The sequence below is a fragment of the Orcinus orca genome, chromosome 6 (genome assembly GCF_937001465.1).
Source record: "Orcinus orca chromosome 6, mOrcOrc1.1, whole genome shotgun sequence".
NCBI lineage: Eukaryota > Metazoa > Chordata > Mammalia > Artiodactyla > Delphinidae > Orcinus > Orcinus orca.
Genome location: NC_064564.1, coordinates 102,852,112 through 102,878,859, shown reverse-complemented (window position 1 = coordinate 102,878,859; position 26,748 = coordinate 102,852,112). Strand labels below are relative to the sequence as shown.

General features: G+C 47.8%; 1 protein-coding gene across 1 annotated transcript in view; it reads right to left on the bottom strand.

Annotated features, from left to right (window-relative positions):
* The window catches only part of PAPPA (pappalysin 1), a 252,937-nt gene that overhangs the window by 194,476 nt on the left and 31,713 nt on the right, over positions 1-26,748 (bottom strand). Inside the window, exons 2-3 of the mRNA XM_033427347.2 lie at positions 24,455-25,517; positions 1,325-1,470 (exon numbers count right to left, since the gene is read on the bottom strand). Of these exons, the coding sequence (XP_033283238.2) occupies positions 1,325-1,470; positions 24,455-25,517 (1,209 nt within the window). The remainder of the gene's footprint in view (positions 1-1,324; positions 1,471-24,454; positions 25,518-26,748) is intronic.

The window sequence follows — 26,748 nt, the reverse complement described above, 5'->3', positions numbered from 1 at the left end:
GGCATAAAAATCCACCCAGTTAGAACCACTGGATATTTATTTTTGTTTCTATCTATTTACACAACCACACATATGTGTGGGTGCACACACACAGACACACAAATTGGTTTCACTCTCTTAAAAACAACTAGGAAAAGACGGTGGTCTGAAGGGAACTAAGTCTAGAGTTTGACTCAACACAACTTTATTGTTTGAAGTTGCAGAGTCCCTTATCTCCAAGATATTGTGGATTTAGAGCAGCTGCTGGACTCTCACCAGGAGACCAGACAGGCCTGAGGAAAGATCCAGCACCATCACTCTGCTGAGCCCTAACATTCTCAGATGAAGGTACTCACTGAGTCATCACTATTCACTGGTGTAAATAATAGGAACATTCTAACAAGGGGACAAGAGCCAAATAACTGGCAGTGCCCTCAGTCAATGGAACATTATGTGGCTGTTAAAAAATATCTTGTCTTTAGAGAACTGGACATAACCTAGAGAGATGTTTTCCTCTTGTGATGTTAAATGAAAAAAAGTTGGGTGGGAAGTAATTTTGAAGACTGTTTCAACATGGGGAAATGTAGATAGCATAATACTAAGTGAAAAAAAAGAATATTAAGTGAAAAAGAACACATGCATGTATGCTATGATTTCAAATATGCACAAGCTGAAAAACGCATGTCTACCTACAGACGTGTATTGGAAGAGAGCATGGAAAAATTAAAGAACAACGTTTGCTTACAGGGCCTGGTTCAGAAACCACTGTCATTTCTGACTTTTGGTGACTGGTTTGTGTAAACGTCTGTCTTGTTTACGGATTTGAATAATTTGAATGTAAGAAGAGTTCCTGGTGGTGTTGCTGGGTGGAATATGGAGGAACAGGGAGTTCTTACGAACTCTCTCTTGCCTCTTTGGCATCTTTCAAGTCAACCCATCACTGGCTGGGCCAGCACAATGTGGTTACTAGGTAGAGAAGATATCTGCATGAACTAAGAGGCAGGGGGTATAAAGAGAAAGCAACAGATGGAGAGAGCTGGAAATTTAAATTCCAGTTGTGGTTCTGCTGCTGATTTGTTTGTGACCTTGGATAAGTCCCATTCCCTCTCTGGAACTTAAGTTTCTCCATTGGTAGAACAGGATTAATAACGTTGTGATATTTCTCAAAGCATCACTTGATGTGTGAAAGATAAGGAATGCTAAAGAGTTTTGAAAAATTAAAAAGTGATAAGTAAATAGGTTGTTCACCATCATCACTACCATGATCTCCATCATCATCATCCTTACTACTAAACGTATTCCTGTACTAATCCAATTTCTTCCTGAAGAAGTTTCTAATTCTCACCTAAATGCATTAGGGCCTCCTTGTCCCACGGCCAAGTTGCTACTCCTGCCAATTCCTCCTCCGAGGAGTTTGCAAAGAAGATATTGAGGTGTGTTGATCCATCCAGTCTAAGAATGTTCTTCAGCTCATTAACATCCAAGTATGCTCTGTAAGAGAAAAAGAACCTTGGCTGTCATCACCATCCAAAAAAGGTAGTATTCAAGTAACAGGTACTCCCAAATTAATTGAGTCACGATGTGCCAGGCACTTGGCTAAGCATTTTATAAACATCGTCTCACTGACTGCCTCCAATAATCTTCTATGGTGAGATAATCCCATTTTACAGATGAAAAAATTAAGTCCTTGTGAGTTTAAGAAACTTGAAGACTGCTCAGCTTATAAACAATAGCAGAGTTCAGTTTAAAACCTAGATTTATCTAAAGTCAATATCTGTGCCCCTAAGGACTCTGCTATATGGACTGAGGATAGGGCAACATAATGCGGATATAGATTGAGAACAGACCATGGAAGAGATAACATGTATTCTAGCCTTGGCGTCTTCCCTACTTCATTCATTCACTATGGACCTCGGACCACGTATTTGGCAAATACAAAGCTGTCCCAGGAGGCCTACTTTGCATCTCTACTCAAACCTTGCAAGGAGGTGTTATTACTCTGTTCTCAAGATAAGCAACATGTGGTCCAAAGTGATGAAACAGGTTGCCCGAAGTTGCAGAACTGGGTTTCAAGGCCAATTCTGTCTAGCTTGGAAACTTATGCTCTTTACGCTGGGGCGTGATCTGCCTCCCACGGATGATTCTGCATTCTGTAAGCCTCTATTTCTTTGTCCATAAAATTGGCTAAGGGACATGGCATTTGGGGTAGCTGCCATTGTAGATACTTAGAATATAGACTGACATGTTCGGAAAGTAAATTAATTCCCCACGCTACGATCATCAGCTCTTTAATACACCGAACAAAGTGTTGGAGAGAGAAAGAAATGGCCTTTGGAAAGAGACTGTCATATCCTAGGTGCACAATAAATAAGACCGCTTCCCTTGTGGAGTGTGATTCTCCGATCAGAATAGGAATGATACAGCTTTGGGTCAGTCACAGGCTTATTATTATTATTTTTTAACCTCTTTATTGGAGTATAATTGCTTTACAACGGTGTGCTAGTTTCTGCTGTATAACAAAGTGAATCAGCTATACGTATACATACATCCCCATATCTCCTCCCTCTTGCATATCCCTCCCACCCTCCCTATCCCTCCCTCTAGGTGGTCACAAAGCACCGAGCTGATCTCCCTGTGCTATGCGGCTGCTTCCCACTAGCTATCTATTTTAGACTTGGTAGCGTATATATGTCCATGCCACTGTCTCACTTCGTCCCAGCTTACCCTTCCCCCTCCCCGTGTCCTCAAGTCCATTTTCTACATCTGTGTCTTTATTCCTGTCCTGTCCCTAGGTTCTTCAGAACCTTTTTTTCTCTTTTTTTTAGATTCCATATATATGTGTTAGTATACGGTATTTGTTTTTCTGTTTCTGACTTACTTCACTCTGTATGACAGACTCTAGGTCCATCCACCTCACTACAAATAACTGTTTCATTTCTTTTTTATGGCTGAGTAATATTCCACTGTATATATGTGCCACGTCTTCTTTAACCATTCATCTGTCGATGGACACTTAGGTTGCTTCCATGTCCTGGCTATTGTTAAATAGAGTTGCAATGAACACTGTGGTACATGATTCTTTTTGAATTACGGTTTTCTCAGGGTATATGCCCAGAAGTCGGATTGCTGGGTCGTATGGTAGTTCTATTTTTAGTGTTTTAAGGAACCTCCATACTGTTCTCCATAGTGGCTGTATCAATTTACATTCCCACCAACAGTGCAAGAGGGTCCACACCCTCTCCAGCATTTATTGTTTGTAGACTTTTTGATGATGGCCATTCTGAATGGTGTGAGGTGATACCTCACTGTAGTTTTGATTTGCATTTCTCTAATGATTAGTGATGTCGAGCATCCTTTCATGTGTTTGTTGGCAGTCTGTATATCTTCTTTGGAGAAATGTCTATTTAGGTCTTCTGCCGATTTTTGGATTGGGTTGTTTGTTTTTTTGATATTGAGCTGCATGAGCTGCTTGTACATTTTGGAGATTAATCCTTTGTCAGTGGCTTCATTTGCAAATATTTTCTCCCATTCTGAGGGTTGTCTTTTCATCTTGTTTATGTTTTCCTTTGCTGTGCAAAAGCTTTTAAGTTTCATTAGGTCCCATTTGTTTATTTTTGTTTTTATTTCCATTTCTCTAGGAGGTGGGTCAAAAAGGATCTTGCTGTGATTTATGTCCTAGAGTGTTCTGCCTATGTTTTCCTCTAAGAGTTTTATAGTGTCTGGCCTTACATTTAGGTCTTTAATCCATTTGGAGTTTATTTTTGTATATGGTGTGAGGGAGTGTTCTCGTTTCATTCTTTTACACGTAGCTGTCCGGTTTTCCGAGCACCACTTATTGAAGAGGCTGCCTTTTCTCTGTTGTATATTCTTGGAGGCATATTATTTAATGGATCGTTTTCTCAATTGACAGAGGGATCTTGCTCACCCGTGTGCTTCTTTCAGCCCCATTTTATGTCTGCCATCTTCTTTCTTAGGAATTCTTGTGAACAGCTGGTAAGCATTTCTTGAGTAAAGTTGGAAATGAATCAATGAATAAAAACATACATGAATAAGCAGGCAGCCTGATGTCGTAGGTGAGATAAAGCCTCTGAGTAATGATATTTAACGTTTGTTGGGCCCTTCCATGTGGTCTGACTTTACAAGGATTATCACCTTTAATCTTCTCAATAACACCGAGGTAGGTGGTATCATTATCCCCATTTTCCAGAGGAGGAAAAAGAGGCTTACAGAGCCTTCGTACTCGCTCAGGTCACACAGCTAGTTGGCAGAGTTTCCCTTTCACCCAGTGTGGTTTCTCACGGGGGTTTGGGGCAGAGCCTGGCCAGTAGAACACTAACGATGCTGCCTTTCTCTTTCCCTCCTGGAATCACAGAAGGGGATCCCACATATGAAAGAGTGAAGTCAGAGATCCCCAGCAGGGCCTGCAAGACCCTGTTTCCCCCTTTAGCTTCTTCTCCCTCTGTTCTCTCTCTCGAATTTCTCACTGTGTGTTGTCAGCACCCCCCGCCGGCCCCCCCAAGGTGCAGTGGCTTTATCCTCAGTGCCTTTACTCACGCTGTTCCCTCTGTCAGGGACTTGGCTCCCATTTTATCCCCTGACGAACAAATCCAAAGTCCATTCTGGTACCACTCCTCCAGGAAGACTTCCCTGAGTCCCATCTCACCTCCACCCCCTTTACCATCTCTGTACTCATCTACCTCCTATGAGTACTCGCTCTCACACCATTCCAAACACTCTACCTGTCTGTATCTACCACTGATTGTGGCTCCCAGGGGGCAGGGAATGTGCCTAATTCATCTCTGTTTACCCAGTTCTCTGCACAGGGCTTGACACTGGGCAAGCACTCAGGAGATGTTGATGGAGCTGAATTTACATTGGGAAAGAGAAAACCTAAAACATTTAGGTCCCAGTCTCAGCTTCAGCACTTCCTTCCTATGAGGCCTCAGTTTCCTTATCAATATACTGGGATTAATAACAGCTGCCTGGTGCTTCCCAGGACATTGCTATGGGTCACAAACCTACACCTCCACTCCGACGGCAATAGGATACGTCTGAGACCTACAGTGCACTCCTGGCCGCCCACTGATCAAGAGCCCATGATAGTCAGGTGACGATAATTTTTGCAGCTTTTCCAAAAAAGGTGAGCATGAGTTGGAGACACAAGCAAGGCCTAGAAAGAGCACATCTGTGTATAGGTTGAGCTGACTAGTAATTCCAAGGACAGCCACGGAAGCTGAAATATTGACCCGAAATTTTGCCGCTATACCTCCTCTCCCCAGAGATCCCACCTTCAGCTCGTTAGGCTAGAAGCCTCATAAGGAGTTTGAATGAGTTTTCTGATCCGAGTAGGGATGAGGAATGAGAAAGACAGCATGCAGTAAGCTTCTGCTGTGTGCCAGCCCCTGTGCTAGCTACACCTGTTGTCCCATCTCTTTGCAGTATTTTTGTTTTGTTTTGTTTTGTTTTGCGGTACGCGGGCCTCTCACTGTTGTGGCCTCTCCCGTTGCGGAGCACAGGCTCCGGACGCGCAGGCTCAGCGGCCATGGCTCACGGGCCCAGCCGCTCCGCGGCATGTGGGATCTTCCCAGACCGGGGCACGAACCCGCGTCCCCTGCATCGGCAGGCGGACTCTCAACCACTGCGCCACCAGGGAAGCCCTCTTTGCAGTATTTGAAGTCACGTAGCAGAGTGGGTAGGATGGCTCATTCTCAAGCCAGAGTCCTGGGTTTGAATCCAGCTCTTCCACTGGATGTCTGGGTCACCTTGGGCTAGGTCACCTTGGGCTATTTACTTAACTTCCTGCACCCCAGTTTCTTCATACACAAAACAAGGATGATAACAGTATCTACCTCATAGAGTTGTTCTGAGGATTTAGGATGTTAATAAAGAAAGTGTAAAGGGCTTAGAGTAATACCTGGCACGTAGAAACCCCCGGGAAATGTTTAGCAATTCCTATTATTTATCCCCATCTTGCAGATGAAGGAACAGGGGTTCAGAGATCACATAAATACAGACAAGGCCAAGTCCAAATCTAGATGTGTCCAATTCTTCCCTCAACCTCACCCTCAAGTCCAAGCTCACTCAGGGCCACTGTGAAAGGAAACAATGTGTGGGAGGAGAATGAAAACACAGAGAAGCCAAAATTTTCCTGGATCGGCCTTTTCCACATTATTTATTATTTTCTAATTGATTTGTCCATTTCCATCAAGCGTTCTCTCAGGCAGAGAACACAAATGCTATTAGAGAAAGTCACCTCTTTGCTCCTTTGCTCCAGGCTGAGAAAGCTTCAGGAGAGGAAGACAGGGGTGGGGCAGGGGCAGGGAGATGTTTTAATTGGTTGTTTATTCTCATATAATTGCAGAAACCAATCTTTTCAGGGGGTGGTATTCATCCTGGCTCAAGGCAGAGATGTGGGATATTGAGGCCTCTCCCTTGCTTGTATGTGGGTGTTTTTTTTTTTCTTCACACTTTGAGAAGCCCCCATTTCCCAAAAGAGGGGCCACTCAGGCCCCTGATCCCACTGGCCCCTCTCCTGTCCGGCTCTTTTTTAGGCGGGGGGGGGGGGGGGCACACAAAGAAAAACGGCTCTGTGGCCAAAAGATTTCCTTCTGCTGGCTGAGGTCTTCCCACCAGTTCAGAGCCAAGCTGGGGGTCTCCCAAAAGTATTGGGCGGAAAATCCTAGGGACAGGAATCCATGTATTTACCTTCCTCCCCCATCTCTTTAAGGTTTGTTTATTCCCTCTGTTGATGGATGGAGGAGGAAGCAGAGAAGGTCAAAGTGAGAAGGATCCTTAGGGTTTAGGGAGATGGGTTGATAAGAGGAGGAAAAGGGTTTGCTCAGGGCCACTTGCTTCCCATTTTGCCACTGCGGGGAGCTTGGCCCCCTGTGTATACTATAAATTGGCGAAATCTCTTTAAAAAAAACAAAAAACTACACCCCCAAATCAATCCAAATCCCAAACTCTGTGTCTTTATTAATTTATGCGCAGGTACTACTCAGTTGGACAGACAGACAGACCTAGATCCATGGGCGGGTTGCCCTGCCTCTCTGAGTCTCAGCTAGCTCATGGGGATACCAGAGGGATGAAATGAGCGCCACGCTGGCACAAAGTCCCCTCCATATTCTGGTCTCCTATTTCCTCCTACTGGGAAGAAACCTAAACTGACAGTCTGCCCTCCGGGTGGCTCTCCCCATCTCCGCTTTCAGTGTCTCATCCCTACCACCCAATCTTCTTCTCCCTCCCACAAACTCCAACTCAAGTTACTATGGTTTCCTCGTCCCGAGAACCTCTGGTTTTCCCCAATCATGCCCATTCATGAAGCATGTCCATCAGTTTCTCTTCTCTGCCTTATGAGCTCTCTTCCTGAATCTCAGCCTTTTAAAATCTTACCCTCCCTGCTAAGCTCAGCTTACATGGAATGTATACCATGTGGCCACTCCTGACCACCCTCCCCTGTAAAATGGGGCGATGATGTCCACCCTTCAGGGGTGTCAGGAGGACCAGAGGCAGTGCAGAAAAGGTTCCTCGCACAGTGTCTGGCACATTTGAAGACACTCATTGACTAGCCTAGGCTATTTTTATTGTATTATTATTAATTACAATGAAAATTATTAGCAACATCAAAATCATCAATACCACCTCTAGCTGAAGATGACTTCTCCCTCCCCAGAGTCCCCTACTTTGGATTCTAGTACCTATCGCCCTGCTCTGTGTTATCGTCACTGTCTTCTCCATCAGGCTGCGGTAAGCTTCAAGCAGGTAGAAGTCAAGTCTTTATCATCTCTGTGTCTCCCCAGAACTTTCCTTCAAGAGACAGAGCTACCTCTGGCTGGCAGCTTTCGAGCACCTATCTCTCCTGTAAATCACACAACTTCAAAACAGGATGAGGAAGCCCACGACTCAAGCAAGTGAAGCGACTTTCCCAAGGTATCAAATAAGGGGTGTAGACCTCTCTTCACTAGCCTGTATGTGACAGCACCTTTGCACCAACTAATAAAGTCACCTCTCCCTTCGGGGGGTGGGGGTGGGACATAGCTCCTTGCAAGGGGGCACAGCTTGGAGAGTTAGGCATGGGAAGGACTGTAGCATCCACCCTCCTCAGCTGGACACCCTGTGCAGAACCTACACTGCCTGGATTTCTGGCCCATTCCCATGATGCTCAGCTGCCTAGTCTGAAGCTCAGAGTCCCCATCTATTCAGTGAGCGTGTGAACTAGGCGTGTTTTCCAAATCATGGTCTATAGAAGGCTAAATCCACAAGAAGCAGAGGCATATTTAAAGGAAAAGGGTTTTCAAGTCAGATGGCTTTGGACACGCTCTGTTAAACAAGGTTAAAATACATATATTTTTTAATTGCAAGAATTTTCAGAGCCTTTAATATACAAAATGGGAATAAGACAGAGAGCATATGAAGTATTCCCAAACATATCTGACCGTAATCCTTTCCCCCCGTCCCCCCCCTGCCTTTGCCAAAAATCAAATAACAGCATAACCAATAGAATTCGGGAAACGTTGGGCTAAGCTGGAAAGTCCCTCCTCACTTAGATCCTCTCCCCAACTGCCTGTCAAGAGGTGTCTTGGTGTCTCTTTTCTTCCTGCACAGCTCTTGTACCTGGCTCCTCCTGCGAAGGTTGTGGGTCCCCTGGAATGTCAGTTTCAGGGGGGGGCCCAGCCAAGGTGCCCAGACTTTACCCCTCTGCCAAAACTGCATTTCAAAGCCATGAGAGCAGTTCTGGAGGGAGATCAAAGCTCTCTCAACTCAACTGTCATTAGAATATTTTCTTTATGCATCTCACTCGCTGGTGAGTGCCAACAACATATTTCCGAAATGCACTGGCCTGAGATGGTACCACTGTAATAATCTCAATGAGAGGGCTGTCAGGGCCTGTTTTATTGAATGAGAAGCAAAAGGGAACTACATTCAAAATGCAGAACAACAACAACAATCCCTCAAATGGAATCACGAAAGGCTCAAGTTTTTCCAGTTCTAGAAGCATAATACACTGGCTCTCCCATTGTAAAGATGGTTGGTCAGAGGTACGGATTCCAGTGAGCCCAGATCAAGACTGACCAGCACCTATTTCTATTCCCACTCAGAGCAAACTGACTCCCCATTGCAGAAATGATAGCTGAGATCTTTGAGACGTGCCCTGCCAAAGTCCTGCTCCCTGGGCCCTTGATAGGTGCAGGTGGGTTACAGGGATGGTGTCAGCCATGTGCTGATGCCCTCAATTTGAGGAGGGTCTGTCTGAGATGCTCCTAGCTGAGAACAGGCCACTTCCAAGCCAGAGGCTGGGGACAACTCTTTCAAGTTAAGGGAAAGGGCAGCAGAGTGCTACAGAAAAAGCCACATCTTTTTTTTTTAAGGGAAATTTATTTAAATATGACAGTGTAACATTTAAATAGAATACCTTGGACTCTTATTCTCCTTGTAGCCCATGCAGAGAACAGTCTTACACAGTAAGACTCTCTGTTACGTTCATAATTAAATGTTCTTAGGTAGAATTCAAGATAGAAAGGTTCTGGACTTAAGTCTATCCTTCAATCAATGACATGAAAGTGGGGCATACGTATGTCAAAGTTGGTTACGCATATTTTTGTGTTTACTATTTTCTTCTGGAATTACACACCAAGACCTATCTGACTGTCGGCATCCTTGGCCTTACTTATCTTTTGGAAAAAAGCCACATCTTAAGAGACAGGCAGACTAGGGTTCAAATCCTCCCTCTTCTACCAAGTGGCCCTGTGACCTTGGAGAAGGGACTCAATCTCTGAACCTCAATTTCCTCATCTGTAAATGGGGATGACAAAATTCAACCTAGAAAGCGGAATATAAAAATCCAAGGAAGTAATACACAAGAAAGTCCCTGAAAGAATGCCCAACTCGGGCTTCCCTGGTGGCGCAGTGGTTGAGAGTCCGCCTGCCGATGCAGGGGACACGGGTTCGTGCCCCGGTCCGAGAAGATCCCACATGCTGCGGAGCGGCTGGGCCCGTGAGCCATGGCCGCTGAGCCTGCGCGTCTGGAGCCTGTGCTCCGCAACGGGAGAGGCCACAGCAGTGAGAGGGCCCTACTGCAAAAAAAAAAAAAAAAAGTTCCCAACTCATGAAAAGGCCCCAATTCTGTGTAGCTTGCCCATGGAGCTAGAGGAAATTGATCTTAGGTCCCAACGCTCACGGTGTCTCCCTTCCACCAGTGAACCCTTGTTCCCATCATTGGACCAGTATGTTTATCTTCCTCATAGGCAGTTGCCCTGCTTCTACACGTCATAGAGAAAGTCCTGTAACACTGCCTCCTTCCCAATTCTGATTGCAGTCCATCATTCCTAAGGAGGATCTCAAGTCCGTGAACCACTCCTCCACTCTTCCAGAACACACCAGACCATTTGAAAGTGATTATCAAATATAAAGATCAAAGCCACTCAAAGCAAGTCATTAAAGCGAGATAAACCTCAGAATGTTTATTGCATCCATATCCTTGTTCCAAATAACAAGATTTCTCCAAACTGTGACCAGTTCTAAAACCTGGATTTTGTACTTTTATCCCAAGGGCCCTAATGATCTGGACTTTATTCTCCTGCTTAGTTTCATTGTCAGAAATGCCTAACGCTGCCTCTCTTGTAAGAAGAGGCACAGGAAAAAAATGCTTGGAGAGTTTACTAAATTCTCGGAATCCTGAATGATTGGTTTCAAAAATAACAGCTTTTATATGGAAGCTTGACATGCAATCTCAGAAAAATGTAACAGTACCAATGAAGGATCAACTGAAAAATTGACCATTCTTTCATTATTTTACTGAATAAGTCATTCTTTCATTACCTTTCCTCTACCCTCCCTCCCTGCCTGCCTGCCCGCTTTCATTCTTTCCTTTTTAACTTCCCTTCTCCTTGCATATTATTTATTCAGTCTTTTCCTCTTTCATTCTCCAATACTTATTGAGATTATATCATATACCATACTTTAAGCTAGAAACTGGGCATAAAATATGAATGAGAAACACTTTTCACTATCAAAGAGTTAGCAGTTTTATGAAGGAAGCAAGACAAATTATCAGATGATCACAACACAATGTGATAATACTAATAAAACCTGCCATTTGGGGGAGTCTCCTATACACCGGCACTGTTGAAGTCCTTTTTTATATTATCTCTTTGAAGCTTTACAAAAACCTTATGTGTTAAGTATGAGTATCCCCAACTTGCAGGGGAAGAAACCAGGGCTCAGTGGGGTGACACCACTTTTCCAAGATCCTCCCTTTCACTCATAGATGTCAAATTCAGGATATGGTCCCCAGCCTGTTGGATCCCGCAGACTCTAACTATTATTCTCTTACCTTCTCTTACGATATATGTTATAACAGAGGGAGTGCTGAACGTGATGGAAGCACAGAGGAATGACACCTATCCAGGTGAAGGGGGACAAGATATCACTGAGGTTTTCACAGGAAGAATAAACCCTGGACCAAGTGTAGGGAACAGGGAAAAGGGCAAAAGCTCCAGAAAGTCAAGAGGCCTGAAAATGCCTAAGAAGACTGAGACACTACAAGTCTTCTGGTGTGGTTTCACAGGTGGGAGCATGGGAGCAACTTCACAAGATGAGGCCGGAGGGGTCAGCGACGGCCATATCAGGAAGGACCCTGTACGCCAGGTTATGGAAGATGGGCAACGTCCTGAAAGCTTTAAGGAGACCCTGGCAGACTTTTATGGACCAGAATAAAATGATCTGGTTCATTCTTTCCAAAGAGCTTTCTGGAGGAATGTGGAAGACGGACTAGATAGAAGAGGGATAAAAGTAAAGGCATTGGCAGTGGCTTGCAGAAAAGTGGGTGGATGTGAGAATACCTGAGAAGGAGAGGCATTTATGCACGGGGAACAATCTGACGTTCATTCGGGGCGGGGGTGAGAGGAGGTGAGACGATGGGTCTGGCTCCTGATGAGGCCCTACTGGAGTGTCCCTCCCTCATGATTCTCAGACTCTACACATCAACTCCACTCTCCCCACCCCTACCACTGCTGCCCTAAACTCTAGGCCCATCAGCTCTGTCACTCTGGGGCTGTGCCCTCTGCCATGTCACGTGGAAGGTCAAGGTCAACCCTTAGGAAAATCACTGGCCTGAAGCTCCCTGCACAATAGGATCATAATGGAGATGGGGGGGATCGAGAACCCTGAGGATTTGGATAGGAGCAGAGGAAGGTGCTGATTCAGAGAGGCAAGGTGGGCTAATGGAGAGGTCCTCAGATCTTTGGATCATCTTAAAAAATTCAGGTGAGGGCTGCCCTAGTGGCGCAGTGGTTGAGGGTGTGCCTGCCGATGCGGGGGACACGGGTTCGTGCCCCGGTCTGGGAAGATCCCACATGCTGCAGAGCGGCTGGGCCTGTGAGCCATGGCCGCTAAGCCTGCGCGTCCGGAGCCTGTGCTCCGCAACGGGAGAGGCCGCAGCAATGAGAGGCCCGCGTACCGCAAAAAAAAAAAAAAAAAAAGAGGTGAAAGTAGCAATTTCTAATTTTGACAAATAAATAAAACATTCAAAAGGTGAAACCCTCCTATATGTTGACCCCCACGTAATAAAATAAAGGGTACTGGAGTAGGACTCTAAAGGAAACAATAAAAGAATCTCAGAGTAAAGGACACCAATTTAAAATGAACACCTTTCACTAGGAACTACTCAGCTCCTATTTTTTCATTTGTCTTTTCAAAATGGCTTTTAGAGACTTCTGGGGCAGAAGGCAAAGTGTCAGAACACCTGGTTCCCGGAAAGCTCAGCTCCACTCCCTTGGTTAACATGACCCATCCTTTCGGACCCAGTCTAGAAGCGACTCTGACCCCTAATGAGTCAAGTACCCATCCGCTCTTCCCTCAGCACCCTGGACTTCTCCACAGCAGCACTTACCCAACTAGCTACTTATTTACCGGCAGGAAATTCCAGGAGGGCAGAATCACACCTATCTTGTGAAATGCTGATTGTTGTACCCCCAGCACCTAGCACTGTGCCTGCACATGGTAGACATGCCTGTGCACACATGTGCGTGCACGCACGCACGAATGAACAGTCACTCTCCTAATATCTTTTCCTGGGGGCTCTACAATCTCTGCTTTGACAGCCCCAGGGACTCCAAGTTTACTTGTTTTCAGAGAAGCCATTAAACTTGAAGAATCCCCTGATCAGTAAGGAAGACCAACAGTCCAAGTGTGATGCTGTGTTCAAAAGTAACAGGACAGTAACGTGATAATTGCATGTCGAATTATTGCTTTCACAACAGAAGCATACAGTTCCAGGGCCCTCAGCTATTTCTTTCCACCTCCTGGCTTTCTTCTTGGAGGATCAAAACCACAATTGATAAATAATACAACTGACCACACTAAGAAGAATACACACAGCTTGCTGACAGCCCTGTGGTTGGTCTTACGCTTGATGTGCAGTTAAATAAAGACAAATCGCCTCGCTGTTGTAAGTTGTAGCAGCCACAGAGCTCTAGGTACAGGCATATCTCAGTAGACCATGTAGTTTCGCTCTAAGTTTTAGCCACGTAAAACTTAAGTGATGTGAAGATTGACCCAATAATTTTATATTTGGGGAGGACAGAGCAAGAATTACAACATTATCATCAATACGAGTCAATAGGGCAACTTCTGGACTTCAGTCTGGGCCCATACAAATCACCTAGCCTTCAGCAAATCACAGAGGTAGCTGAAGTGAGAACTATACAGTTGTTATAAGAGCTGTAGCTCTCTCTGGATTATCTTGCACAAGTCTAGTGACTGCCACAAATTTGGGTCTCTTGAGGGGTTAAAAAAGAGACAGCTCTCAAAGGGTCATGTGACAGTCAGAGGTCACATATGGGGAAATAACGCTGGACAGTATGACACTGTATGTCAGGCAGCCGAAAGTGGAATTAAATTCAAATTGATTTTTGGAAAGAGGATGCCACATTCAGGGCTTGAGGGAAAAGAAAACAGCAGACATGCAGACTGCCCAAGGTGGGGCTCTTTCCTTAGGCTACTGCTGTGACTTGAGTGACAGGAGTAGGATGTTTTTTTCAACTTGTCACAGAGTGAAATTGTTCCTTCAGTGTTTCTGCATACACGTCGTACTCAATTAGATACAGGGGCTGGCAAACACTTTGAAGGTAGGGACCGTCTTATTGCCCTAATATGCCTCCAGCGTCAAAGCATTTCTACCTTTTTCAATATTAAGTCCCTGCCCTTTTTTTTTTTTTTTTTTTTTTTGCAGTACGCGGGCCTCTCACTGTCGTGCCCTCTCCCGTTGTGGAGCACAGGCTCCGGACGCGCAGGCTCAGCGGCCATGGCTCACGGGCCCAGACGCTCTGCGGCATGTGGGATCCTCCCGGACCGGGGCACGAACCCGTGTCCCCTGCATCGGCAGGCGGACTCTCAACCACTGAGCCACCAGGGAAGCCCCAAGCCCCCGCCTTTTTTTTACTCTAGCTCCAGTCCCACAAGCCTGGTACCAGAATTATAATGTCTGAGCAGGAACAGACCTCAGAACTCTTCTATCCCAATTCTCCCATTTTACAGATGCAGAATTTGAAGTTGTAGAAGTGACTTACTCCATGCTGGCTACGAAGTTACTGGAAGGATCTAGTCACTTCCTTCCTCGTGCCGTGCCAAGCCACAGGCAAACTCCCTCATGTCGCTCTTTCACCCTCTGTACAATTCTGAGATACTCCAGGCTTTGGTGGAGTGGCAGTCACCATTGCCCTCGGTGGCTGTAAACACAGTTCAGCAGTGAGAAGCCAAGCTCAAGGCTGACAGCTGTGGCTGGCTGAGCTCAAAAAAGGCTGGAATCACAAACGTCAGAAGCTCGAAACAGAGACACTAATCCCCTCACTCTCCACCCTCCACCACCAGACCGACAAAACAACCTAGAACCTGGAAAAGAGAGAGAAAGAGAAGCAGAGAGGGAAGGAGAAAGAAAACGCCCTTCCATAAAAACGGGTATACGGGAGCCTGTTCAAGGTCTGCAGACAAACCCGTGAGCGACACGCACTGCTGTCCACACAGTGGTTTTGTGTCTGCAGAAAGTGAGAGCGGAGGTGTGAGGGGTTCCCTCTTAGGAGGTGGAAAATCGGCCAGCGGTGAGTGTGAAGGTACCAGCCGGGCTGAAATCAATTTAGGGAAATGTGTTTCACGGAAACAAAATGTACCGGTGTCTGTTCAACCCACCCTCACACCCCCAACCGCTTTGCTTCCTAACCTGGAAGGGCATCTGACTGAGCGCTGAGGCTGTCATGAGCGGTCAGTGTCACCAGTGGATGCGGAAAGGAAAATGAGGGTGCTGACCGAGCCAAACCCAGAGTGGAACAAAACCCAGCCGCCTCCCTCTGAGGCCCTCGAAAGGGCACCGCAAGCTCCATCCCTCTGTCCAGGGAACTGGGGATGGAAACACACCTCTAAGAAAGGCATGAGAGAGGGAGTAGCTCCAATCCTGGCATGTTGGGGGCCTCCCTGGTGTGTCCTGGAGAAAAGGTTCTAACTTTCACGTGTAAACTCTGAGATGGGTGCGCTGTGGCCAGGGTCCCAGGCGCTAGTGGAAAACGAGCCCCATCCTACACTGCCCAGAGGGTCCTGAGCACGCTGTGGGCACCTGCCTGGCTTCCAGCTCCCTCCCTAGGACGTGTGCGTGTAAACTGCTCAGTGGGACCCTGGGACCCCGGACGTGCCTTTGCTTTTTGTGGGAAATGCATACACTTCATGTGGCCTGCTGCTTATCTCCTCGGAGAGTGAATACATTAGCATTTAGCATGGCTTTTGGAGGAAAGAAAATCTTTTAAAAATGGAACCTACAGGAGCCAAAATCAAAGGGTCCTTGGTAATACAGAGTGATTAGGTCATATCCAACTCCCACTCCGGCCTGGAGTTTCTAGTGAGGGGCTCAGGATCTGAGAGGGGCTGGGAGTTTGGGGATGTGCATGTCAGAGGTCAGAAGATTTCCCAGAGACAGGAAATCCCCAAACAACCATTGTTATCTGAGTGTTCACCAAGTGCCAGGTGCCGCCCTAAAGGGTTGACCGGGTGTAATTTCACTGCATCCTCTAAACCACCCAATGTTCCTTTCATTCCCGATTTTACAGAGGAGGCAACTGAGTCTCTGCTAAAGGAAGAGACTCATTCAAGGTCACAGAAATGTTAAGTGGCTGGATTCACATCCACTGTGTCTCTGAAACTTTTATTCTTATTTATTTGCTGGGCTGCCTGATCCCCCTTTCTTCCCCATAGGTCACTGTCGTGAGCACCTCATTAAACACAACTTTAGGGCCCACGAGCAGTTCTTCCCCTGCTCTCCATCACCCCCCTCATCTGTTCTCAAAGACCAAAGTCACATGTGCACACGGGTCACAGAGGGAACCTGTGAGTCAAGGTAGACTTTGTTCAGAAGGAAAGCAGGAGGGAAACCCAGACCGAATCAAAGAAAACGGGACCATGTGGACGAGGGGGACTGGATAGGGTGTTTGTGTATCTACACTCAAGCACACATGTGGGCTGGACGTGGTCAAAAAACCTAGTAACTTCAACCAAATCAGCATACCACCCACTATGACCAATCCCAACGCTGCCTGGGACCGTTGCATGCTGCGGAAATGCATCCTCTAACACAGTTAGACATTTGGGGCGTTTTCAAAGTAAACTAGTGTGCAAGCTCAATGAGTTTGATATAAGTTATGTGGTCTTCATTTAAAGAGACCAATTCTGTGGCCAGTCCTTAAAAAAAAAGTTAGCATTTTAAGAATGGAAGTAATCTGGGTAAATGCCCTCAGTGTTTGTATTGCAGTTTCAGCCAGACCTTCTTTATCAGCCTGCAGTCTCTGTGAAACCAAGCTTGCAGAGAGGAGCCCACGTGCGCATGCGAGCAGGGACGGAAATTTCCCCAGCACCTCCTATGTGCCAGGCGCTGTCCCAGGTGTGTCACACACCACGGCTCCATTTAAATTTCATGACACGCCACAGGATAGCTGTTCTCACCCAATTGTTACTGATGAGAACTCAGCAACTGTTACTGAAAGACAGGCCAAGGTCAGACAAGGAACCAAGACCCAAACCCTGGTCAGTCTCCAACACCCATCATTTCTCCACCGCACCAGGCCTGACTCCTGCTATTGCTTTAATGAACGTTAGTCACGTTAAATAAACTCAGATATTCTGATTATAAAATTCCAAGCAATTTCTCTTCCATGATTACTGGAAAAGAATGAACAAAGTTACTGAAAAAATAACAATGCCTTCTTTCATCTGCGTGCTGGTTAACTCTTCCCAGAACTCTTTCTGGGATATTTTATTTTATGTGACCCTCAAGGCAATTGTGTGATCCTGGCGGTCAGATATTATTATCATTCCCTTTCAACAGATGTGGAAATGGAGGCTCAGGGAGATTAAGAGATTTGCCCGAGACTGCATAGCTAAGAAGTTGCCAACTCAGGGCTCGAATCTATTTCCCCTGGATTCTTCTTTCATTCTGTATCAGTCTGACTGTGGGAGCTCTACAACCTGATGATCAAAAGGGAGCGTCTACCTGCATGAAGTCCCGAGCAGACCCGCCTCTTTCTTGTATCTTCCCCACAGCTTCCCACCTCAATCCCTCTGCTCTCACCTTGCTCTTTTCTATCATTCCAAACCCTACGAACGCTGGAAACTTCTCCGCCAGAAAACCTTTCCTAATCTCTCCAAACCATGGTGAACCTGCCTTTTCTCAGAGCTCATGTAAGCCTTATCTGTGTGGTTCATTTGGAATCGAATCATCTGCTCTCTTGCCATCTCTTGAATGACGGTAACAAAATGTAATTAAACCACAGCATACAAGTACCTCTAGGACACAGATTATATCTTGGATCCCTAGGGCATTTATCACAGTACCTCGGATATCGAAGTGCCTTAACAAAATATGGACGATGAGTAAGCACAGGACCATCTTAAATAGATCTTTTCCAAGTTTCAAGTTGCTGGCTAAGACGTCAAGGCGATGGAGCGGACTGAAATGCCTTGGGAGTAGGAGATGAGACCCCGGGGCCCCACTCTCTCTGTGAGGTGTGGGTCAGTGCTGCCTCTTTTGGGAGCTCACTCTCCGTGTCTACAGCAAGATGGGCTGGACCACTCCACTGCTCCTTTCAGCGCAGAGTCCTGGATTCCACCCAACTTTGCCAGATTTGGAGGGACCAGGGGAGAAGGAAGTGTATGTTCCATGAGATCATTCCAGAAAAGAAGTGAGAGACCCCAACAGAGTTTCTCATTAGAAGGCAAAGCATCTAATGGCTACTGATAAGGGGCAGGGGAAGAGACCGAGGACTACCGACGCCAGCAGAGGGGTCAAGGAGGCTGCCTCAGGGCGTATTCCAGCCCTTTCCAAAGATGCCAGCAACGCCAACTTGGGTCCAAAAGAAAAAAAAAAAAAAAAAATTAGCATGGCCCCAGGGGAATGCCCTTGCTACATTAAAAATAATAATAAGGAGAAGGCAAAGAAAAGGTTTCCCTGGGAGCCATCAGGGTGTAAGGGAAGTCTCTTTTTTTCTATCTGTCCTACTCCATCTGAACAGATGTTCAAGGACAAAGGTGAAGTTCACCTAACGGCGCCAGAGCCTGCAGTCTGCAGGGGTCCATGCAGGAACTTGGTGGGTGTTTTGCAACACCTTCCCACAGTGGGGTGTGTACAGCCCAAAGTGTCAGCTGCCCCCGGATTTCCTGATACTGGGGATTTCTCTTAATATCCAGGTTTTCCATTTCATTTATAAAAAGATGTGTGAAGTACACTTTCACTTGTCTGTAGACATTTCTAATGGCTGCAGATGAAGTTCTGCCTACCTGGCTCCTCTCCACTACTGTACAGAATGGCCAAGATTCATTGGAATGTCTTTTTCTAACTGTCCAGTCTGATAAAGAGACCTATGTTCCCCCCACCAACAGCTCCTCTTGGCTCAGACTGGGGGTCCTTCTTTCATACCAGTGATGGCAGTGGTGTGTTTATTCATCTGTCTTATCCACTAGATGGTGAGCTCCCAAAGAGCAGGGACTGGGCTGGCACAAAAGGAACATTCAACCAGTATTTATAGAGGAAAGAAAAGAAGAAAAAAAGGAAGAAAGGAAGGAGGGAGGGAAGGAAGAAAATAAGAAGGAAATGAACGGGGGGAGAGAGGCTGGCTAGAGTTTTCCATGAGACAAATTGAACCCTCCTCTGCTTATGGTCTGGTCCCAGCCATACTGAATGACTCCTTATTCTCCAAGCCCCTCCTCCTTGCTTAGGCTGCACCCTCTGCGTGGACTGGCTTTCTCTGCGTTCTGGTCGTGTTCTGTTCGCTCACCCACATCCACTCCCTACCCCTCTCCACCCTGCTCTGTGCCCTTGGGAGGCTGGCCTCCTGGTGTTTCATCGACAGATGCCTCTGCCTCATGACTTCCAGTGTGGTTCTGCAATGGGAAGCGCTGGCAGGCGACTAGAAGGTGGAAGAGAATGATCACGTAAAATTTACGTCTCTGGCTCCCTTCTGGCCCGGGGGGCTGAAGCCTGTCCCTCCTTCTCTGCTGAGGGTCCCAGCTGCCGCCAGGACACCCTCGCCATTCAGCCACTCTCTCTGGGTTCTGTAACTACTTCCTCCTCTTGCCTCTACAGGCCAAGGATGGAAATGGGTCCCCACTGTACTTGACCCTTGCCTTGCTGGTTGTGCTGAACCCTGCCTGCACTGTTCTCCCAAATAGCCCCTCCTTCAACTCTACTGAATTATTCCGTCTGAATACGCCATCTGTTTCCTGCTAGGACCCTGACTGGTGCAGACTGAGTCTCTGTCTCCGTCTCTGTCTCTGTCTCTGTCTCTCTCTCTCTCTCTCTCGGTGCTGTCTGTTCCCAGATGACTACTCAAATCATGCCTCCTCCAGCCGATTTGCCTTGTCTTCCCTAGTCAGCACACACCTCTGCTTTCTAGGTCTCCTGACCCACTGTGTGTCTCTAAAACGACAGATCAGAGTTTCTCATGTTTGAATACGAGTTCCCCATGAACGTGGAAGCCTCTCAATGGTGAGAAACATGGCCCGCTTGTTGCAACATCCCCCCGTGAACAGGAGAGAGGCTCGCAGGGCTATATATACCCAATAAATGCTTGTTAGAGAGGATAGAAACAGTCACCATTTAATTCCCTAAAATGACTTGGAATAAGACAGCAGCAAAAAGTTGGGCTGTGCAGTGGTCAACCTTAAGACCATCAAGGCCACCTTCTCCACCTTTGCTGTAATCCTGGCTACAACCTCACTGTGCATGCCTCAGGTGGAAGGAAAATCACTCACCTGCAGAGAAGCACTCCCCAGGCAGGACCATTCTGATCAGGGATGACATTAGCTGCTACTCAGCTGCCTCCTGTAATTGCATCACTTTGGTCCCAGCCATGGCTTAGAAACCATATAGTATGATTCTGTTCCCTTTTCCATAGAACAGGCCTTTGGAGACTTGAAGTACATGTGTTATGGCCCTATGGTCATGGCCTTGAGAGAACTTTCTCATCCAAGCCAAACATCTTCAAGTGGTTATACAATACGGCTCCTGGGGCCCTCGCAGCCCCAGTCCCCTTCTTTGTACACATCCTCACTTGGCTGTCCTTAATTAGGAAAACTCATGGCCAGTGTAGCTCTAACAGCTCTGCAGTGGCTCATGAAAACCCAAGGCCCTTATCCGATTCTCTTCCAAACTCACTCACTCAGCACTTCATAACCCCAAATGCTCAGGGAGGGCTTCCCTGGTGTCACAGTGGTTGAGAGTCCACCTGCCGATGCAGGGGACATGGGTTCGTGCCCCGGTCCAGGAAGATCCCACATGCCGCGGAGCGGCTGGGCCCGTGAGCCACGGCCGCTGAGCCTGCGCGTCCGGAGCCTGTGCTCCGCAACGGGAGAGGCCACAGCAGTGAGAGGCCCGCATACCGCAAAACAAAACAAAAACAAAAGCGAAAACAAAAAAACCCCAAATGCTCAGGGATATTAGGGAAGAAGAGAGCAAGGACGGAACATGACGGGGGCAGGTACTGGGAATGGCAAGAATGTCAGGGTAGTTCTGAGAAGCTGTGCCATGGCAGACAACCAGGACTTAGAAATCTAGAGCATCCTTAGCCCCAGTCTGACCACTGATGAACCATGGGAGCTTCGGCCTCAGCTCCCCTCTATGGGGGAAACGGGTTTGGACCCACTGATCTCTGAGGATGTTCCTAGGTCTGACACTGGACACCACTTCGATGTCTTCTGCAGCCTTCTGCTAGGACTGGGTGCTCCCCTGTAACACATGAACTCCTGAGAACGTGGACTAAGGGGCCCAAGGACTAGTAGATGAAGAATGAGCTCAAATGTGTTAGAAGAGTTGGTAACTCTCCGATGGAGTCTGCCCATCTGCCCAGCTGCATGACTGGTGGGTCTTATTTTACTCAAGGGACCGTTATATAAATTTTCAGAATGGTGCATTTTAATCAGCGCTACTCAAAGTAAGCAGTGCACGAACTGCTTCTCACGAGTCTATGTCACAATAAGTACAGAAGTGGAGAGAAGGCATTTAGGAACTTTTGGAGAACTCTGACAACACTTCACCATACTTGGGGTGAAGAATTCATTTTATAGCAATTCATTTTTTCTGTATATTACAAAAGTATTGGTTTGCAATGCATAGGAAACAAAACTGGTTCTTCACCAAAGATTGAGAAGTAGTAACTGAATTATTGTCTTTATTGTCTTTACCCATTGAGGGGGGCGGGCAACGCAGGAGTACATCTTGGGTAAAAGATAAGTTCAGCTCTTCATTAAAAATCACCTAGACATGGCTTCCCTGGTGGCGCAGTGGTTGAGAAACCGCCTGCTGATGCAGGCGACACGGGTTCATGCCCCGGTCCAGGAAGATCCCACATGCCGCGGAGCGGCTGGGCCCGTGAGCCATGACCGCTGAGCCTGCGCATCCGGAGCCTGTGCTCCGCAACGGGAGAGGCCACAACAGTGAGATGCCAGCATACCGCAAAAAAAAAAAAAAAAAAAAAAAAAAAAATCACCTAGACAATGTCAATCTAATTTTCTATTACAGGGGTCTTCCTTCCTTCCTCCCTCCCTCCCTCCCTTCTTCCCTGTCTTTCTTCCTCCCTCCTTCCCTCCCTCTTTTTTTTTTTGAGTCACAAAGCAAGTATTTCTCCACAAACTTCCACAGGTTTCTCTCTGCACACGGGAGAGCTGATTCAGCCAGAACGTTGTCACCCCAGCTCCATCAGGAGATGACACATTCCCGGTGGGGCTCACCCAGGACACATGACTTTCCAGCCAGCAAACAAACAGGCCCTGGCGTGGTGGGCACAGTGCTGGCACATGGCTGCTCACGGACATTCTAGGTGTGGGGCCCCGTGACTTAGAAACAACGAGGCCGCTGGTGCCTGCCAGCTCTGTCTGCTGATTGTGAGCTATCTGGGACCTGGGGTCCCGTGGCCCCTGCATCCAAGCACAGAGTGCCCGCCACAAAGGCCAGCTGCCCTTGGTCCTGACTCCATCATACTCAGCAGTTTTCTCCCAAGGCTTCAGGAAGGCCACCCTGCCCGTCAGCCCTGTCCTTTGACTCTGCCTCTTACTGTTCCTTGGACTTAAAAATACCACCCCCACCCTTCAGTGGGAGCTTTGGAGTCAACAGACCAAGATTCAAATCCAAGCTCTCTGTTTATTAGCTGAGTGACCTCAGCTAAGGGGTAAATCCCTTCCGTGTTCTGAATCCCGGATTTCCTTCAGCAAAGCAGGGATGAGGGTACCCACCTTCCTAGTACTTGGTAGGTGCTGAATAAACATTTGTTGCCTGAACGAATGAATGAATAAATGTACAAATAAGTGAATGACTTCCAGTATTCCTGGCCCCTAGGCCTCCCCCCCGCCCACTCTGCCTGGGCACACCAGTTAACTCCTGGGGTCTAGCTCAGTAGCGCACACGCTGCATTAATCTCGAAAGGTTTGCATTTGTGATTTAGCCAAATGACTTTCCTGACCTGGGACCGTGGCCGAGTCATTTCACTCTCCAAGGCCCTCTATTTCCCCATCAGTCAAATGCAAATGCTAACCCTGTCTAGTCTTCCTCATCACATTCTGTCAAAGCCCAAATGAGAGCAGAGATGAAAGTGCATTGTGACCTCGAAGGAACTGGCCACACACCAAGGCTTCTTCCCACATGGGCTGCTCCTGTCTCTGAGCCAAGGTGAGAGTCCAGGGGCCCGCCCGGTGCCAGGAGGCTGAGCTGACGTGCTCTGTGGCTTGGTGCCAGGCACGACATTCTCCTCCCAGCATCGTCATTCCTTTGCACATAGGTATTTTGTCTATGCATGGGAGGCCCTTGCTCTTGTGAGAGAGACATAAAGAGGAGAGTCAGCAGAAAACCTGCAGAGGTCGGCAAATGTGCTCGAGCCATCAGCAAGTCCAGGGTCCTGCTAGTTGGACAGAATGGAAAAGTTCAGCGTGAATCTGGGAAATCAGGAAAGTTGATATGGACTGTCTCTCTGGCTTAGAACTAGTTCCCCTGAGTCCCACATCAAATACAGATCACCCATGGCTCCCCCTTGGGTCTTTCTTTGGGGTTGCTGGTCCGAGTTGTAGCGCGAGGCAGAGGCTAAGTCAGACATTAGACCGAAGACTCCCCTTTCCGCCCTCTTCTCAGCAGTATATGAAATTCCTCTGCCTTGAGTGTCCTCCTCTCTCCCCCAACTTGATCTCCGGTGTCCAACTATACCTAAGCCTTCCCCAACATATTCAGGCTGCAAGTCAGCTGTTCCTCTTTGACCTCCTGTACACACGGCACATGCTACCTTTCATTGTTCAAGAAACGACACATACGCTTATTAAGAGGTAATATAACCTGTTAGCCCCTAGAAGAGACATGTGCTTTACGTGCCCTCATTCAATCTTCAAAGCAGCTTGACAAAGTAGATACCATTGATTCCCATTTTACAGATGAGTAACTACCTTGTAAGAGGTCACAAAGTGAGGAAATAGACCTGAACCCAGTCTGTCCGGCCCCAGCCAATCCCAGCTCGACCTGCACTGCCCAACAGAACCTTCTGCGGTCATGGAAGTGGTCCTATCACTCTGTCCAGTGTGGTAGCCACTATCCCCGGGCGGCTACTGGGTTCTTGAAACGTGGCTGGTGTGACTCAGGAACTGGATTTTAAACTGCATTTCATCTTCACTAATTTAAATGTAAACCGTCACACGTGGCCAGTGACTACAGCACTGGACAGCACGGCTCCTTATGACGCGGATGTGTGCCCTCAGCCCAGGTGGCCCGGTTCAGACCCCGAGCCCCTCGCCAAGACGGGGTCCTAAGAGTTCCCTCAGCCCACAGGAGGCGCTCCGTAAATATTCTGGTAAGGGGCACAGTCCCTGTGATTACTCGGTCGATCTTCTGGGTGAACTGGAAGATTCCCGCAACCCCACTGGGCGTCGGGAGCCACGCAGGGATCAAAAGAGGGAGGAGTCCGGCTCTTACCTGTGCGGAGAGTCGGGATCGAAGCAGGTCTTGGTGACATCGGTGATCTCGGGGTCACAGCACTCCCCGCCGTCGAAGTTGAACCGCTCGTAATTGCAGTCCATGTCGCACACCCCGTTCTGCTGCTTCTTGGTGAAGGCGGGGTGACGCAGGTGGCGGCAGTCCCCGCCATCGTGGCCCGTCAGCGTGTGGTTGCACTCGGGGTCGCAGTTCTCGTCCCCGATCTTGCTGATGTCGCAGTTGGCCAGGATGAGGCGGCGGCGCAGGGATGAGTTGCTCACCTCCAGCACCTCCAGCTCCCAGGAGATGTTGTAGTGCTTGAAGGCCTCGGCCAGCTGCCGGTGCTGGAAATCGATCTGCTGGCGGCTCACCGTGGGGTTCTCACGGCCATCGTCGTGGAGGTTGACCACGCGGTAGCGCACCGCCTTGGGCCGGCGGAAACGCGGCAGCTGGTTGTAGCTGGAGATGACCTTGGGGTTGTCACACAGCGTCTGCCCGCACAGAGGAGGCTCCAGACTCGTGTCCAGCAGGAAGCCACGGGTGCCGCTGGCCTCCACGCGGGGGCTACTGCCGTCCTTCATGGGGGACCAGGCGCGCTTCACGTTGTCCCAGTTCTCCTGCAGGAGGAGCTGAGGTAGAGGAGCGTGGAGGCCGCGGGTCTCCATGTCCAGCAGGACCTCGCGCTGCGTCCTGGCCGCCTTCCACAGGCTGAAGCGCTCCACGTAGCCCCGGTAGTTGTGGTTCAGGGCGCTGCCTCCCAGCATGAGGACTTTACACTTCTGGGTCAGTGGGCTGAAAATGCCACCCACCTGCTCCCCAGAGGTTGCCACCTGGGCACCGTTCACATAGAGCTTCATCAGCCGCCCGTCGTAGGTGGCAGCCAGGTGTACCCACTGGCCTGGGAGGTAGCTGCGGTGGGCATTAATGGTGGTCACTTGCCGGGCCCGGTCTGTCTTCAAGGAGAAAAAGTAGCGTGGGTCTCTGTTGCCTTGGTCACTGACGGTGTGAATGCCCACGACCCATCCTCGGTCACGTGAGGCATAAGAACATTTGTCATACAGCCCTATGTGGGCCCAAAAGAGAAAGATGAATAAATAAAGGATGGAGGAAGGAGGAGGGCAAATCATTTCTCTCTGATAAAATTTACATCAGGACGTCCTAGACCAGGAAGTTTTCAAACCGTGCTCAGTGGGATCCTGGCAGTGACTAGCCAAACCTCCGGGACCACCTCTAGGGCAAGGCAAGGGCTAGAGGAAGGGAGAACACAGGTGAGTTACCTTTGGGAGGTGCTCACCACAACTTTAACCCATGTGGTTTCACTTTTTTTGGTTCTGAGTACGGGGCATACAAGAAAGATATTTGTTTGCAGAATAGGTACTTGAGCTAAAGAAAACAACAGTGATAATAACTAAAATCTGAAAACCTTTGATTTTGCAAAACTGTTGGATGGGGAAGAGGACTTTTTTAATTAAAAGCGTATTTTAAGTGTAGAATGACATAGGTGGTGAGAGGAAGAGGTGAGAGAACAATCAAAGAGATGAGGATGAATAGAAGATGCTCATTTAGACGGACAGCTCTGACTACCGTCACCACAACTTTGGGCGTACATCAGCCACCTGCACTCATCAATGATCAGCGGTGGTGGCTTGTTGGGAAGGTTCCCTGGAGAAGTGAGGGTCAAGGGCTGCAAAGCTACTAGTAAAGCTTCTAACTGTAACAGGAGTCCTGGCTAGCCCCGACATCCACCCCCAAGGAAAGGCGGACTATCTGAGCTGGAAAGGTTTTTAAACACTTCCAACTCCTTCGCTCGAAAGGTAAGGAAGCTGAGACCCAGCGAACGGAAGGCATTTGTTAGGTTACATAGAGTCCCTGACAAATTTCCTGAGAGCCAATTCAAGCTTGCTTTTCTCTAACACGAATGCTAATATTTCAAAAAATAAAAAGCATCCTCTTAACATAAAAGGATGTTGGGGATGCCTTCATTAAGTAAAATCTTCCAAGCCTCTATCGCAGGTCAGGCGTTGTGCTAAGGTCCGTGTATGCATTAATTCATTTAATCCGTGTAGCACCCCCAAGGTGCTGATATTAACAGAGGAGGAAACAGAAATTGAAGGAAGTAAAGAGATGGATGGGTTTGAGGTCAACTGGTTGGTAAGTGGATCCCAGATCCATCGGACCCTGGGTCCACTGTCCCAGGGACTAACTCTATGGTACCTCCCTCTCCCTCATCAGTGCCACCAGGGATCTATCTGGATCAAACCACCTGCCTGGGGGTGTCCCAAGGTTTAGTTGGG